Source organism: Scatophagus argus, chromosome 14, assembly GCF_020382885.2.
Source record: "Scatophagus argus isolate fScaArg1 chromosome 14, fScaArg1.pri, whole genome shotgun sequence".
Classification (NCBI taxonomy): domain Eukaryota; kingdom Metazoa; phylum Chordata; class Actinopteri; family Scatophagidae; genus Scatophagus; species Scatophagus argus.
Genome location: NC_058506.1, coordinates 2,689,003 through 2,704,760, shown reverse-complemented (window position 1 = coordinate 2,704,760; position 15,758 = coordinate 2,689,003). Strand labels below are relative to the sequence as shown.

At 38.9% G+C, this 15,758-nt stretch overlaps 1 protein-coding gene across 4 annotated transcripts in view; it reads left to right on the top strand.

The window, feature by feature from the left end:
• LOC124070318 (protein turtle homolog B-like) overlaps nt 1-15,758 on the top strand; it is a 119,085-nt gene that overhangs the window by 77,158 nt on the left and 26,169 nt on the right. For 3 of the 4 annotated variants that reach the window (XM_046410122.1, XM_046410121.1, XM_046410124.1), the window contains 5 exons: nt 811-986; nt 3,104-3,330; nt 6,202-6,286; nt 9,035-9,199; nt 10,007-10,052. In XM_046410122.1, the coding sequence (XP_046266078.1) occupies nt 811-986; nt 3,104-3,330; nt 6,202-6,286; nt 9,035-9,199; nt 10,007-10,052 (699 nt within the window). The remainder of the gene's footprint in view (nt 1-810; nt 987-3,103; nt 3,331-6,201; nt 6,287-9,034; nt 9,200-10,006; nt 10,053-15,758) is intronic. The other variant, XM_046410123.1, reaches the window with a different exon arrangement.

Genomic DNA, 15,758 nt, shown 5'->3' with positions numbered 1-15,758 from the left:
AAGATGCATTTGAAAGTCAGCACTTTGTTCATGCTGGAGATGAAAAGCAGCTTTCCAAATCCTGTCCACAACCTGCTGCAGAGGCACACAGACACTTTTGTTTTTCTTCTTATTATACTACAGTGTAATCTTCCAAATGTGACAGTGAAGTGTGACACATGCTAAACTTTCTTTGTGCTACTTTAGACCTAATGTGCGCTGTATCACTGTGTATCATGTAGGGAACAAACACAAAGAGCCTTAAGACTGTCAGCAGATTCTTATTGTAGGACAAATAATCTCTGAAAGTGATGTGTTGCATGACAGATCAAACATTCCCTCCAACATGAATGCTGTGTAAATATAAAGATTTTTTTTTTACTATTACAGTATATTTACAGTAGGACTGTTGCTGCAGCTGTGTGCACAGTGTTCTGCTTTATTTAATCAAGGTTCAGTCGATGCTGAATGTATGGCATGGGCAAACTGCAAAGCTGGGCGCAGCATGGGCTTATTACCATCAAGTGTCGTGACTAAAGTGAATGGTCAAAAGTCCATGGAAGAAGTAACTCATTTGACAGTAATGGAATGTTGGATCCGTAATGGAAGTAGAAATGTTGCAGAAATAATATTACATTATGTTATATTGTAATCCTCTAACTGTGTGAAGACAGTGATGCTGAGATAAGACTTCAGGGTGAATTTCAGATTATATATTTGTACAACAAGCAGTCGACTTGTACAAAAGAAAAGTGACAGCACTCATGTGATTTTTCTCTTTTGAGTCCTTTCTTGTCTGTCTGCTCACCTCTCACCCTGACTCCTGTACAGGCTGAAGAGGGAGCATTTAGGTCCACATGACTGGCTTTCCATACCTGTGCCTGGAGGCCACGACTGGATGGTGGTGCCCGGCTTGGAGCCAGAGACAACTTACCAATTCAGCGTCCTGGCACAAAACAAGCTTGGCACAGGCCCCTTCAGCGAGGTTGTCACTGTGAACACACTAGGTGATTATACTCACTACTGCTTGACTGGAAGAGGGGGATCCAATAATGAAATGGCAGGCGTGCAACTAAAATGAAAAGAAAGCCTCAACATTCAGAATTATTTTTTATTTCTGTATCTTTTTCATATCTAATGTCTTTTTTTAAGCATTTTTCTGTATCATCACATTCAGTTTGAGACAATATGTAAACACGTTCGTGAACACTGAACCTTTTCCAATATGAATAATGTATCTATAAAAAGAAGAATGTTAAATAACTCAAGTGCTCAGGTTACTAAATGTAGAAGTAGGCCAGTTCACAAAAAATGCCCACTTCTTTCGACTAATGTAACATTCCAAAGAGAGAGAGAGAGCTGCAGTGGTAGAGCAGTAATTTAAGAAGTTCTGTGCTGTAAAAAAGTCTGACAGGTTAGTATTCCATGTGTCAGCGCTGGAAAATCTAACCAGCACTCTTAGCGTGAGAGCTTGGTCATGTGATGCTGAGGATCATGCTGATGCTTTCATTTTCACCTTGGCTTCATTTCTACAGGTGTTTAGTCAGAAACTTTAAAAGAATCTAAAACATACTACATAGCTGAGGAGTACTTATCATTTCAGCCAATAACCACTATGGGACCGTCACTGAGTAAGAGAGTGAACATGTTATTTTCTGACACTCATACGTTGCTTCCTCTGAAAGGTTAGCTTTTTAAAGCAAATATCTCATTCAAATTTTTCTGACCAGTATTGCCATTTAAAGTGTAATTATAACTGTAGCAACTAATATCACAAACTTAATCTCATTTCTCTAAAAATGATCAGATGAATCAGATTGCACATAAGAAGTCAGACAGACATGGTTTCTGTAGGTCCTTAAACTTTCTGAATTTTGGGCCCAGTTTTGAAAAGTCTTAAAAAATTGATTGGATTATGAAGTTAATTTTACTTTTAGAAAGTTTCATTAACTTAAGTCTAATTTTTTTGTTCCTGTTTTGGATGAACAATTTGTAACACTGTGACAAAGCTATAAAAGGAAACCAACATGGAAACAGTAACCACTAATTTATCAGAGCACATCCAGCAAGTCTGACACAGTGTGGTCGACGTCTGTTGAAAATAGTGAATTTAAAGCTCATTGTACCTTGTATTGTACCTCCTTGTATCTGAAATTACTCAAAAAGATTTACTACTTTTACAGGAGATTGAATAGTTACCTTATACTGATTGTTGACCATTTACTGTATACCACAAAGGCTGAGCTACCTTCTTGACGTATAATTTATGTACATGTCACTCTGTTGGTCAAGCCCAGTCCTTATCTTCAAATGTGCAGACTCAAATGTGCAGGGAAAGAATCTATTAACCAGACAACAATCAATTTTTTTTTTTTTTAATTCAACTTTGTTTGATTCATTGTGCAGTGTGTCATTCCTTACAGTAGTGAGGAAAGGGACATTTATTTAGTAGAAATGAAGCCGTCACAGAATATCACTTAAAGATAAGTGACATGCTGAAAATTGGGATAATTATTCACTCATCATCACCTTCTGTGTCAGCCAGGAAACAGAAACAAAGAAGACAAAGCATACAGACCAAGGTCTGCTTTTTGTGCTTTTTCTCCTTTCAAAACCGTTTTAACAAATTCTTCCTCCATTTGTTTATAAGTCAGATATCCTGACACATCTCTTAGCACTTAGCTGTCTTTACTAAAGCAAAATATCTGTTGCTGATGCTGTAAATCATCTACCACTGAACTTTTTGGATTTTTTTTTTAATGAAGATGACCAAGATTTAGTTAGAGGAATGGCAAGGCTTTGAAAATCTTTCAAACAAGTCATGTCTGTAGGTGGTCAGAGGAAAGCTCAGTCTGTGTGTTTGTGTGTGTGAGAGACCTGTGAATGCTGAGTGAGTTTATTACAGTGAAAATGGGAATAATCTTTAGCATAAAGATCTGTTCAGGAAAATGAGTAGATTGAATAGCGGCATTCTGACAAGATGGACTGTAGGACAGTTGTGGATGACGTGTGAGCTAGCCAGATAGGTATTTATGATGTGATGTCAAAGGATGCATGAATTCAGAAATGAAGTGTCAAAGTGTAATGCTGGTCTGAATCACTGAGTCACTCCACACTCTTCCAGTATTTCCTACAAGTACCCCTGAACCATTGGTGCTGCTTACCCCACCACGGTGCCTCACAGCCAATCGCACGCAGCAGGGCGTCCTGCTCACCTGGATCCCGCCTGCCAATCACACAGCACCTATCCAGCATTATGTCATGGAGTTTCGCCTGGGGGAACGGTGGGAAGTCTTGGACGACAGCATTCCTGCTGGGGAAACGGAGTTGCTTGCCCGAGACCTCATCCAGGTAAAAGACAGGACTTGCACTGTAGACTTTGCAGTACTTAGTATTATGCAAGAGCTACATCTGCCAGGTCCAGGGTAAAGAGATATCTGGGATGCAGTGGAGGGTTAAACACATCTGTCAACTTGCAGAGAATATTATATGATACACAGAAATATATGAAACTGTATACTGGATCAGACAGCTAGATGTGTTTACTTGTTGTTACCTTTAAAAGTGTTTACTTGTTGTTACCTTTAACTGTTACCTTTAACTTGCGAGATAGTCCAAAATGAATGGTTGCTTATGAAGCTGTAGTCTCAAAATGTAACTTTTATGGTGCAAAACGAATTTTCTGCTACTTTTCTTTATGTTTTGGTGTGAGCTGTAGAGACAATAGACACTGTTCTATTAGGTTACATTTTCGTGGATTTTTTGTGAGAAAATATCTTTTTCAGTCATTATTTAAGTATTTGCGGCATACACGCCAGTTTATGGGATTCACCATTTTGGTGTGGCTTGATTTGTCTTTTGTTTTAACCACGCTTCTAACCTCTCCTATAGCTATTGCTAGGAAAATACATAGGGACTATTATACTCAAAACCGAAGCTGTATCAATGTGGTCATGTTCACGTAATGATAATTGAGGTTAGCCTACCGTAGTGTAGCGCTGCTAGTCATAAATCTTTAATTGACCAATCAGCATACCTTAGCAGAATGCTAACGCTTTATAGGCAAAATTGTGTGCTTGTGTTCTTGATTCTGATATATAGTCAATACTACATTGGCAAAAACTAAAATAAAATCTGGGCGACTATTACAGGATCAGAAATAAACTGACTCACAATTACAGATGAACAGAAAGCTGTTCGGTTACTCAGCTGGTTGCTCCTTAAGTAGAACCCCATTCAGTTAGGCACAATAACTAATCCAGTGGGCTAATTGCTGTCTTTATTTTCATTTGTTAATAGTTTAATCTTTTATGATTTTTATGACTTTATGACTTCAACCATGGCTGAAGACATTATGTTATTGGGGTCTACTGTTCATCTGGTCTCTCTTTAGATTTGGTACAAATGTCCACTTGTTTTGAGAATAAACTGAGTCGATAAGGCTGGTCAAAGGTACTTTAAGCATTGTAGTCCACAACGTTATACGAGTCTGGAATGATAGATGCAAACTGCAACTTAACTGGTGCTTGGAGGTTTAAAACCTTGAGGTGGTAATTTTGGTTTAGCTCTGTTTTGGTCTCAACCAACTTCTGAGGGAAATAGCTGGCTCTTTGGTTACTAAATGCTACAGCATCTAGTGGTTAATTGTGTCTATTTGTATGGATTTAGTAGATTTCCACTGCATGGTTCTGATGGTAAGAATGAAAAGAGGACTTTAAGGTCTGCTTAATTTCACAGGGCAGAAAACTTTAACTCAGCCCTCAGTTGTCAAGTAAATAAGTGCATTGAAATCTAAAAATCAAATTATCAGTCTGGCATAAAAATGTTTTGTCAGTTGTCAAGTATGTAAGTTTCTTCTTCCTTTACCACTGATTTAGCTGGTTGGTCACTCAGAAGATGATTGTTTAACAATTGCTGAAAAATGCCTTGTTTAATGAACTTACAAGTATGAACAGCTTCCGTACAGAGCTTAACACTGAGGCTATGCTCAGACTGCAGGCAAAGTTGATTTGATCTTCATGCTATGCTCTAAATAACAAGGGCCCAGCTCGGATTCTGCATCTGTATAGCAATGTGCTGCCATATATGCCTCAGTCGTCATAGTAACAATTCAGGTATGCACAGCTTGCTGGGTTCACTTTCTGACCATCTCTGTACTGTGTTGCATATCTTGTTTTTACTCCTTCACATATGTTATACCTAACATCAGAGCACACACAGGCCTTTATTTCTGCAGGTCTGCAAGTGGCCTGTATTGACCATGTCCTACAGCAACTGAAACATAACAGTTTATAACAGTATAAATTTTGAGTACATTATGCTTTTATCGCGGACAGTCAATTTCCTAGAGCTTTTTTTCTCTACAGCTAAAGAAAATTGATGCATCTTTACTGGTTTATGAGTCCTAACAATGTTTCTTTTTCAGCATTTCATGTCTTTCTCATGACAGCTAATTGTTTGAGGTTCTTTCTTTAATCTAACCTCCACTTTCAGCTTCATGCAGATGCTTTTATCTCTTCTTTCAGTGCACAGCAAACACCCACACACATCTCTTCAACTCTCACCACACACTATGCACCTACCTTGTATAACTTTTTTGCTACTAATTTCTTACTGCATTGGCTTACACATGGTGTTACTGTTACTTCACATTTTGTGATATGATTATATGGTACTGATTTTAAAGCAATTTGAAAAGCCACTTAAAGCTCATTTGTTATAGTTTACACCATTCTGCTGAATAAAAACACAACTGAAAAACTATATTATTCAAATTTATCTTAATTTAGTGTTCACAGATTTAAGTTTGTGATATATTTCTGTCAAATGGTCAAAATCTGGGATTATTTATTTTTATGCGCTTTACTTGTGCTTGTTTGTTCACCCCAAACAGCGAGAATACCGTTCAGTACATTAGCCACAAGACATCAAGCAGGCAAAGATGTCTCTGTTTTCTTTTTCTCCTGTCCTCTCTGTACATTCATGACAGCTGTGCCACTTCAATACATTACTTTAAGGGTCCGTTGTGGCATTCATATGAGAGTGATGGTTTTTGATCTGATTATTTATTTATTTGATTGCCAAAAAGCTAAATGGTAACTATTAGTGACTGAGCACTTCTTATTTTCAATATTCTTTGGAGACAGAAACTTTCTGATGCTGGACATGAGATCCGGATGGTTGACCTTCTGAAAGCTGATCTCTCTGTTCTCCTCGTCCTAGGAGGCATGGTATGAGTTCCGTGTCATGGCCGTCATGGATGACATGATCAGTGAGCCAAGCAATGTCGTAGGAGTGTCCAGCACAGGTGAGCCCTACATCACTAAATGAATAATAATTTCACTCTTGGTCATCACTAACGAATGCGTAACATAAAGGTACAAATATCAAATGTATGTATGTATGTATATATCTATCTACATATATATATATATATCTTTTTGAGACTCTGCTGAGTGCCTTGAATTCAGAGGAGCTTTCTTGTTAATGCTAGGATTCAACCCGACAACCTCTGGCAATAATCTCCATCTGTAACCTCAGGCTACCTTAACATTTCTGAGCTGTGGAGGGGTGGTAGATGTATTGCACAAGCAGCAACTCCAACTTTATATTTTGCTCTGTCAGCACTATTAAATTTAAGCTTGCTTTACATGCACACTCCTTTGTACCATTCTGAAGAGTATGACATCATTGTTGTGCTGTCTGCCACAGATTGTATTGGCTGCTTTGTACTAAAAAAAGGTTCATTAAAGCCAGTCTTTTTTTGGCCTCAATACTCAAAGTCTGTTTTGAATCTGAAATTAAACCTCTCAAAATGTGATGTCGCTCCCCTGCAGAGGTCACTGAGTACACATCACTCGGTAAAAGCAGCTGCACTTTGTATCACTGGAAGTACTCTGCTGCCCCCTGCGGGTGGACAGCTATGCAACATGCTTATGAAAGGCTCCTGCTCTTTCCTCTTTTGATATTGTTTTTTTCTTTGTGTACAATCATACTCAAAATGATAGATACACGCTGTCCTTCCAAAGATGGCTAAGGTGTTCTTTACCTGATCAGTAGGTGTTTTAAGTATTAATAATGTTAGTCATATGCAATATGTCATGCACTGCATTTTGCTGTGTCATGCTTCACTGCAGCCCAAAAACCATTCTGACAAGTTCAAACATTGACACATTTCCACCCTAGTCCTTGGTGATCAATTCAATAGCATGTAGGTCACTACAATAACTTCAGCATTAATAACTGGATAGTTCAAAAAGTTGGTAGCTCAGTAGAAGGAGTTAAATAGCTGCACAGCACATTATCCTAGTACACTGACTGGGCTTTAATTGTCAAAATGATATTGTTAAAGCACAACTGTGCTAATTTGGGGTTTAAGGCATCGTAGAGTGTAACAACCTGAAGAGTGCAGCCAGTCATGTTGAACAAAGCATCAGGAAATAAGGAAGGATTGCAGCATTACAATACGGTACCATATGGCAGAATTTGTTTGGCAATCTCAATTCCAGCAAAATTATACTAAACAGTGATGCTTTCTGTCATGAATGTTCAAGACAATAACTTAATGACACTACTTTCACTTTAGGTTAGATGATTTCACAATCAGAAGTGTATGTTTGACAGTGGACCAGCACATGTATGTGTATACACACACACACACAGGGTAATGAGGAAATGGTAAAGGGGCTTATATGCATACCCTGTATAAAAAACAAACAAAATCCTGAATCCTGATTCAGTTTCTGATGCTGTTAGCTGCCTGATCAGGGCACAGTGTGTTCTCACAAGAGACTCTGTGCTCTTTTTCAGTGGACTCACATCTTCTCTGTAATCTCACAGTAAATATCAGCCACTAATTCAGAGCCAGAAAATGAAAGTTGACATTAGCATTATGTTGTGGAGGTGAGGTCCTGTGAGCAAAGTTTCACATTTTTTTCTTTACTCTTGGCTGTGTAACAAATGTTTCCTCATTCATCTGTCATTTCCTCAACTTCTACATAGGCCTACACACACTATATTGCCAAAAGTATTCACTCACCCATCCAAATAATTGAATTTAGGTGTTTCAATCACTTCTGTTGCCACAGGGGTATAAAATCAAGCACATAGACATGCAGACTGCTTCTACAAACATTGGTGAAAGAATGGGCCGCTCTCAGGAGCTCAGTGAATTCCAGCGTGGTACTGTGATAGGATGCCACCTGTGCAACAAGTCCAGTCGTGGAATTTCCTCGCTATTAAATATTCCACAGTCAACTATAAGGCGTATTATAACAAAGTGGAAGTGATTGGGAATGACAGCAACTCAGCCACGAAGTGGTAGGCCACGTAAAATGACAGAGTGGGGTCAGTGGATGCTGAAGCGCATAGTGCACAGAGGTCAGCCAATTACTACAGACCTCCAGACTTCATGTGGCCTTCAGATTAGCTCATGAACAGTGCATAGAGAGCTTCATTGAATGGATTTCCATGGCCAAGCAGCTGCATCCAAGTCGTACATCATCAAGTGCAATGCAAAGAGTCAGATGCAGTGGTGTAAAGCATGCCACCACTGGGCTCTAGAGCAGTGGAGATGCGTTCTCTGGAGTGACGAATCACACTTCTCCATCTGGCAATCTGAAGGATTTGTGCGGAAGAACTTGACTGGCCTGAACAGAGACCTGACCTTAACCCGATAGAACACCTTTGGGATTAAATAGAGTGAAGCCAGGCCTTCTTGTTCAACATCAGTGTCTGACCTCACAAATGCGCTTCTGGAAGAAAGGTCAAAAATTCCCATAAACACACTCCTAAACCTTGTGGAAAGCCTTCCCAGAAGGGTTGAAGCTGTTATAGCTGCAAATGGTGGGCTGATGTCATATTCAACCCTATGGATTAAGAATGGGATGTCACTTAAGTTCATATGCACGTAAAGACAGATGAGCGAATACTTTTGGCAATATAGTGTATGTCCACCTGCAAACTGGCAGGTCCTTCTTTTTTAACCACGTCATCATTTTGTTGTTATACTGGGACTTCAACCAATTTTACATCTACTTCTGGCCTTGCCTCACAGACTTCTTCCCTCCTCCAGAGATGGTGGAGGAACGTGGACTTGCAAGACCTGTGGTGGCTGGAATTGTGGCCACCATCTGTTTCCTGGCAGCAGCTGTCCTTTTTAGTACGATGGCTGCCTGCTTCGTCAACAAGCAGCGCCGGCGGAAGCTTAAGAGGAAGAGAGGTGAGGCAAAAGTCCTGCCCATTAGCTCTTTTCTTCACAATTACTGGGTCAGTTTCATGTAGCTTTTATAATATCACAAAAATCAGATGAGATTCCCTCATATTGTACAGTAGTATTTTGATGAAAAAACACACAATTCTTATTTCAGTTGATTATACACTAATGAAAACTTGATTATTATTGTTATCTGTTTTTGCCCCTAAATCCTACACACTGGAACTTTAGCTTTAAAAAATTTACCACACATTACCCCACCAGTACTTCACTGATTCATGTACTTGAGCAGCAACCTCATGTTGCCTTATCTGACTCAACGCTCGGCTTTAAAGGCATGTTGAAACAGGAAAAACCCATAATTCTTTAACTTAGAATGCAAACTAAAAATGTCTCAATGGCACTTCAAAGAGCAGCCATGGCTATAGTTGGTCATTATGTTTTACAGTTTGTATTTAAGTGTCCTCTGCATTTTACTGTCATTACTCCAGGCTCTGCAGCAGCACCACTAATGTTATCTCTGAGGACTCATGTTTTTATGAACCTTATACCTAAATGTCTTGGATCAGTGTTGTTTATCATAAATACCAAAAAGACATTTCTCCTTGTACAATACCTCTGACTTTTGTGTTTACTGTCTGCTTCATTGTCAGGAAAGATGTATTTTGTACTCATCCTCTACTGCTTTAACTGAATAGTTTTAAAATGAGAGACAGCTCTGCTGTAATTATCATGCAAACATAAAAAGTACAAACACTTTAAACTGATCAGTAATGCAGTAATGGTCTTTTCTGTGTTTCTCCCTTCCTCCAGACCCTCCCCTTTCCATAACCCACTGCAGAAAAAGCATGGAAACTCCGTAAGTAACTACATGGCACACTGCACTGTTTTACAGTAGGATTAATTAATCGCTGACCAGCTATCAGACCTTCAAGAACAAACAGTATTCTGTCATCCACATGGAATGGCATTCATCAAAGTGAAGCAGATACTTTAAACCTAAGACTTACATAGTAAGCAAAAATGCATACTGTGAACAGTAAATTTATTCATATCATTTAATAAAAATTATTGCTGTCATTAAATTCACTTACAAATATATAGCAACATCTATCACACAGAACAGATATTGTTCTATGAAAAAAAAAACTGTTTAAGGGGCTTCACAGAAATGTTTCCCTGTTCATGCCCAAATCACAACTTTACATCATTACTGCTGGATATGAAGCCGTGTACTCTTCGTTCTTTCAATATTTCACTTTAAAACAAAAAACTGAACATTATTTGGTTTTGCCGTTGTCATCATTAAAACAGAATAATGACAAAACCAGAAAACAGGCTAGTTTTGTTTTTTCATTTTCCTGTTTAGCTGTTTTAGTCAGAGCCAGAAATTGCATACCAAGAAGAGAACATTGGCGGGGACTTGATGAAGATGGAATTTGATGGTGTGTGTTGCACTTGGTAAAATTGTTGGGTTGTTTATTGAATGAGTGATACCCTGACAGTTTTTAAATTAAAATAAATTTCTTGAACTATCTTTGTTCTGTTCTCTGCCCTGGGAAAAGTACTGTAGATTAGATCTGTTATTTAACTGCATGAGACTGCACTTTGTAATAATTAAGTGACTAATTCCTTGTACCCTTCCAGTGCATCCATAGAACTAAACATGAACAACACAACAGTTCAAGCAGGTGCAACACACCCACAGCCCTGAACAGCCTGTCCACTCCCTATTAATCCCATTGTACCAAAAGTTGACTTCAATTCAACACAAGGTAGTCCTCAATGAACGAGATTGAATGGAGCTAAGTGGCTAAAATAAATATTTACACCTACTTCTGGACAAAAACACACAAATATTATTTCAGTTTTTGCAAATATACTATCAATTATATATCAGAATTGAAAAGAGAAACACTAAAGCCTGTTCGTTTTTGGGCAGACAGTTTTGCCCATAAAGCGCTAGCATTCTGCTAATATATGCTGATTAGTCGATTAAAGATTTACAACTAGAAACATTATGTCACAGTAGGCTAACTTCAATTATCATTATGTGTACATAACCACAATAATATCATTTTGGTTTTGTGTACTATAGTCCTTATGCGTTTTCCTAACGATAGGTACAGCAAACGTTCGAAGCGTGGTTAAAACAAAAGACAAACCTAGTGCTGTGATTGATGTGTCAAATACTTAAATAATAATACAGAAAGATATTTCATCACAAAAAAATGCAAAAATCTAATCTAACCTAATCAAACTACATCTATTCTCTACCACTTATACTGAAAACAGAAAGGACATTGGCAGAATTTTTTTTTTACACCATATAAGTTGCATTTTGGGGCTATGGCTCCCTAAACCCCCATTCATTTTGGACTATGTCGCGAGCATCCCCATAATTTAAATATTAAGAGAGTGGGAATTCTTCCTATATTAGAGTTTCTTTGAACACACTGTCAAACTTCGTCTTCGTCAAATCTCCGCCAGTGTTTTCTTCTTGGTACATAACTTGACTGGCTCTGACTAAAATGGATTAACGGGAAAACGAAATAACAAAACAAGCCCATTTTCTGATTTTGTCATTATTACGTTTTTATCTTGACAATGACAAAACCAAATAATGACTGAAATATTGAAAGTACAAAGAGTACATGGATTGATATGAAGTCAGTCTTGAATGTTGTGTTCATATGGGTAAAAATTCAAGTAAAGAAAACGCTGGGGGCTTTTTTTTTTTCAGTTGAAGTCTTTTGTGTTGTAGTGAGTTGTGTTGCCTCAAAGCTTGCCTCAAACTAAAGGCTAACTAGCAGGCTAATGAGCTCTGCAGCGAGCTGACGTTTACATCAGAGTTGTGTGAGTGTGGGCAGCGGTGTCGCTTTGTGATGTAACAAATGAACAAACAGCATTGCATGGAATTCACAATTCACGGTTGTTTATTGTGGTTCATAGAGTCCTCTCTTCTTTTTTCCTATCATTTTTATTATTATTAATATTATGATCATCATCATTAATACTGTTACTGAATTTTTAGGTATACATCCAGTATTGAAAACAATAGAAGGTGGTAAAGACTTCACACACGCTATCTCCAATTAATTTTTGAATTTATACTCTGCTTTACTTTCATCTAAAATAAAATATATGTGCACTGAAAAAGGTCAGACAAAGTAATGTGTTGAGTACAGTATAATCCATTGTGTCGTTGCTGATTCATTCCAGTTAAAACTGCTCACCCTCTTGAAAAGTGTATTTAAAGGCTATTGTGTGAATGTGTGTGAACCTAGATACACTATATAGACATAAGTATTGCGATGGGGCTATTTTTGGGGGGTTGGGCTTGTCCCTTGACTTCCGGTGAAGGGAAATATTAATTCTTCACCATGCCATTTCATTCAATTTTCGAAAATTCGAAAATTCATTTCATTTTCAACAATGCTACGTTACCGACTTTGTGGCAACAGTTTGGGGAAGTTTGGGGATGAGTCTGATGCGGAAGAACTTGACTACACTGCACAGAGGCCTGATCTCAACCCCACCAACACTTTGGGAACTGGAGTGGAGATAGCGAGCCAGGCCTTTTCATCCAACATCAGTGCTTGATCTCACAAATGTTCATTTGCATGAATGGACAATGATTCCTACAGAAACACCTTCCCAGAAGAGTGGAAGCTGTTATAGCTGCAAAGCTGTCTATGTATTTAGGATGCAATGACATTTAAGTCCCTGTTGGTGTAATGATCAGGTCGCCCAATACTTTTGTCTATATAGTGTAAGTATCATGAAGTAAAGATCTAACAGGACCCACTGACTGGCTGTCAGGGGCTTGTATTAGTGTTGTAACTTGAACTTGATGCCCACTTCTTGCTGTTGGAAAACAGAAAGAGAAAACCACTTTCAAATTATTTCACATTATGTTTTTCATTTCCTTCAGGACATACTTCTTAGTAGTTCACAACCTTTTGCTTTTAGACCAGTGTAATGCAAGATAGACAATTATATCCTAAAAGGCTGGCCTACCCGAGCCAAGAGCTATGTTTCCATTATATAATATATGACTCCTGCTTCCAGGAACATCTCCTGCTATAAAAATAGAATTTGCATTGAATGTGCAACTGAACCTTTGTTGTCTTGTTTCTTCAGCTTGAAAACAGTCCTAATTCACATGTGATATAAAAGTACATTTCTTCTATGTTTTAACAAAAAGTTGTAATCAAAACAGAAAGCTTGAAACAGAGGGCATATTTATGAGATCTAAGCCATTGTAAATTCAGCCCAACAGAACAGGTCTACTGTATGTGTCACATGTTACTGGGTAGTACTGTGCATATAATGACACCAAGACAGCAGCTGACCAAAGCTGCATCCCATTGTTTATTGTATTTTTTTAATCTGCTTACATTGTGTGACCCTGAAATACACAGTACTGCTCAAAGAATGCTGCCCAGAACTGTTCCAACATGGCGAAGTGCTAAGAAAATAAGGGAATAAAGACAGAAGGCAGAGTCACTGCAGAGCTAGACACCACACAACTTCCAGCTGATTTGTGATGATTGAGAGAAATTACATTTGTATGAGTCTATGTATTGTTTTATTAGGAATTTGCAGCATATTATACCTTTGAACTTACTGGATATGTGTCAAGCATTAAGTCTGTAGTCATCTTATATTTTCATGTTAACCCGCAAATCCCAGAGACAGACCACAACAAACAATGAATGTATTTTCTTAACAAGTATTGTATGTATATCTAAAGCCTGATATATCTTCATCCTGTGTGCAATAGAGCTAATTTATTATCAAAAATCTATTACAGACACATCAATTCAAATTGAAATCAAATACTGTCTTGGGTGAAAAAAAGCCCTCAACAAATGCACTTTTTACATCTGTTAACTGCAGTTCCCAGCTTGGGTCTGAGTGCCGCAGAGAGATGGACTAACACATTTTTGGTTTTGGTCTTTCCATGGCATTTGTAAAATTTGGAAATATTGAATAAACAAAATACCCTAAAAAACAACCCTTTTTGTAGATTTATGTGGATAGAAAGCATATATGTTTAGTATTTGGAATTTCCAGATGCAGTATAACAACAACAAATAACTGTCTACAAAGAAAGCTAACTCCCAGCAGTCGTGGATCAGCGGTTAGGGTGTCGGACCCGTAACCGGTGGATCGCTGGTTCGATTCCCCGTCCCGGTGTCCATGGCTGAGGTACCCTTGAGCAAGGTACCTAACCCCCACTGCTCCCCGGGCGCTGCACGCGGTCGCCCACTGCCCCGGGTTTGCTGTGTGTGTGTGCACGTCACTTGGGTGGGTTAAATGCAGAGAACAAATTTCGTTGGAGTGAGTTCCCTCCAATGACAAAATATGTCTCTTTAAAATCTGACAGTGGGTACAGTGTTGAAAGAAACACAAACAGCACCAATTTTAAAGAATTTTTAAGACACCGCCTGAAAATTTTAGCTAGGCTCCTTAACTCAACTTCACACTTTAGAGCAGCGTTTCCCAACCTTTTTTGAGCTGCGGCACATCTCTAACTTTAGAAGGATGGAGTGGCGTGCTGTCGGGCAAAAATTTTAGGATCAGTTGGCTGCGCCGCCCGCAACCACACGGCGTCCACCCAGAGTGCCGATTGGGTGAAGCCAGATGCCCCCGCACAACCAACAACTGCCATGGCACACCGGTCGGGAATCGCTGCTTTAGAGCACTTGCTTGGTTTGACTGAGCCGAACAGTTAAATTACATGTTTGCTTTGTAGGGGTGTTTGCCAAAGTGTATGACATCATGCACAAGCCAATGTTTCAGAAGCCCAAGGCAACAAGATGCAAATTAGTGGTGCCAAAGCAGTGTGCCCATCATCAGCAAATCAGGTCATCTCATATGGCACATGACTGGGAATCATGCATGTTCTTTGATTTCTCCTTCCTTGGCCCTCTTCTACTTTTTGTATCTCCTGTGGGAGGAACTAAGATACGAGGGTGAAAAATCACAATGTGATACACCAAGAGGAATTTGAATTGCATTGGTTCACTAATGACCTAATTCATTATCCTCAGAGTCAATAAATGGAAAACTGCTTTGAAGTGCAGTGGTCACATTTTTATTACATATTTCATTTCTTTCTTCTTAATCTCACTCAAGGTGCTCCATGACAGCAGTTCTTGTCTTCAGACTTTTCTCCTGACAATTTTTTCTCTGTGACTTACTAATGGGTCTTCCCATCTATGTATTTTTTGTCCCATTTGATAATAACATTAAGCCATTTTCTCTAATTTTCCGTTGCCTTTTCAAACATACCTCTCACTGACAAGCTTCCTGTTTACCCCCATATTCTCCCTACTTCTTACTGTGTGATTTCCCCACTTCTACAGGAGTCCACTTAGCCTCATTCCCAGCATTGAGCCCTACTGGGAGGGGCTGGACGCAAGCAGGTACAGGCCCAAACTTTCCAGTCCTCAGTGAGTGTGCCAACCACTGTCCATGTGTTCTTGCACACGTTATACATCCTTTTGCACCTTGGTTTAATCCCTGCTCCCCAGAGTTCTGACCTGGCTGCATGCTT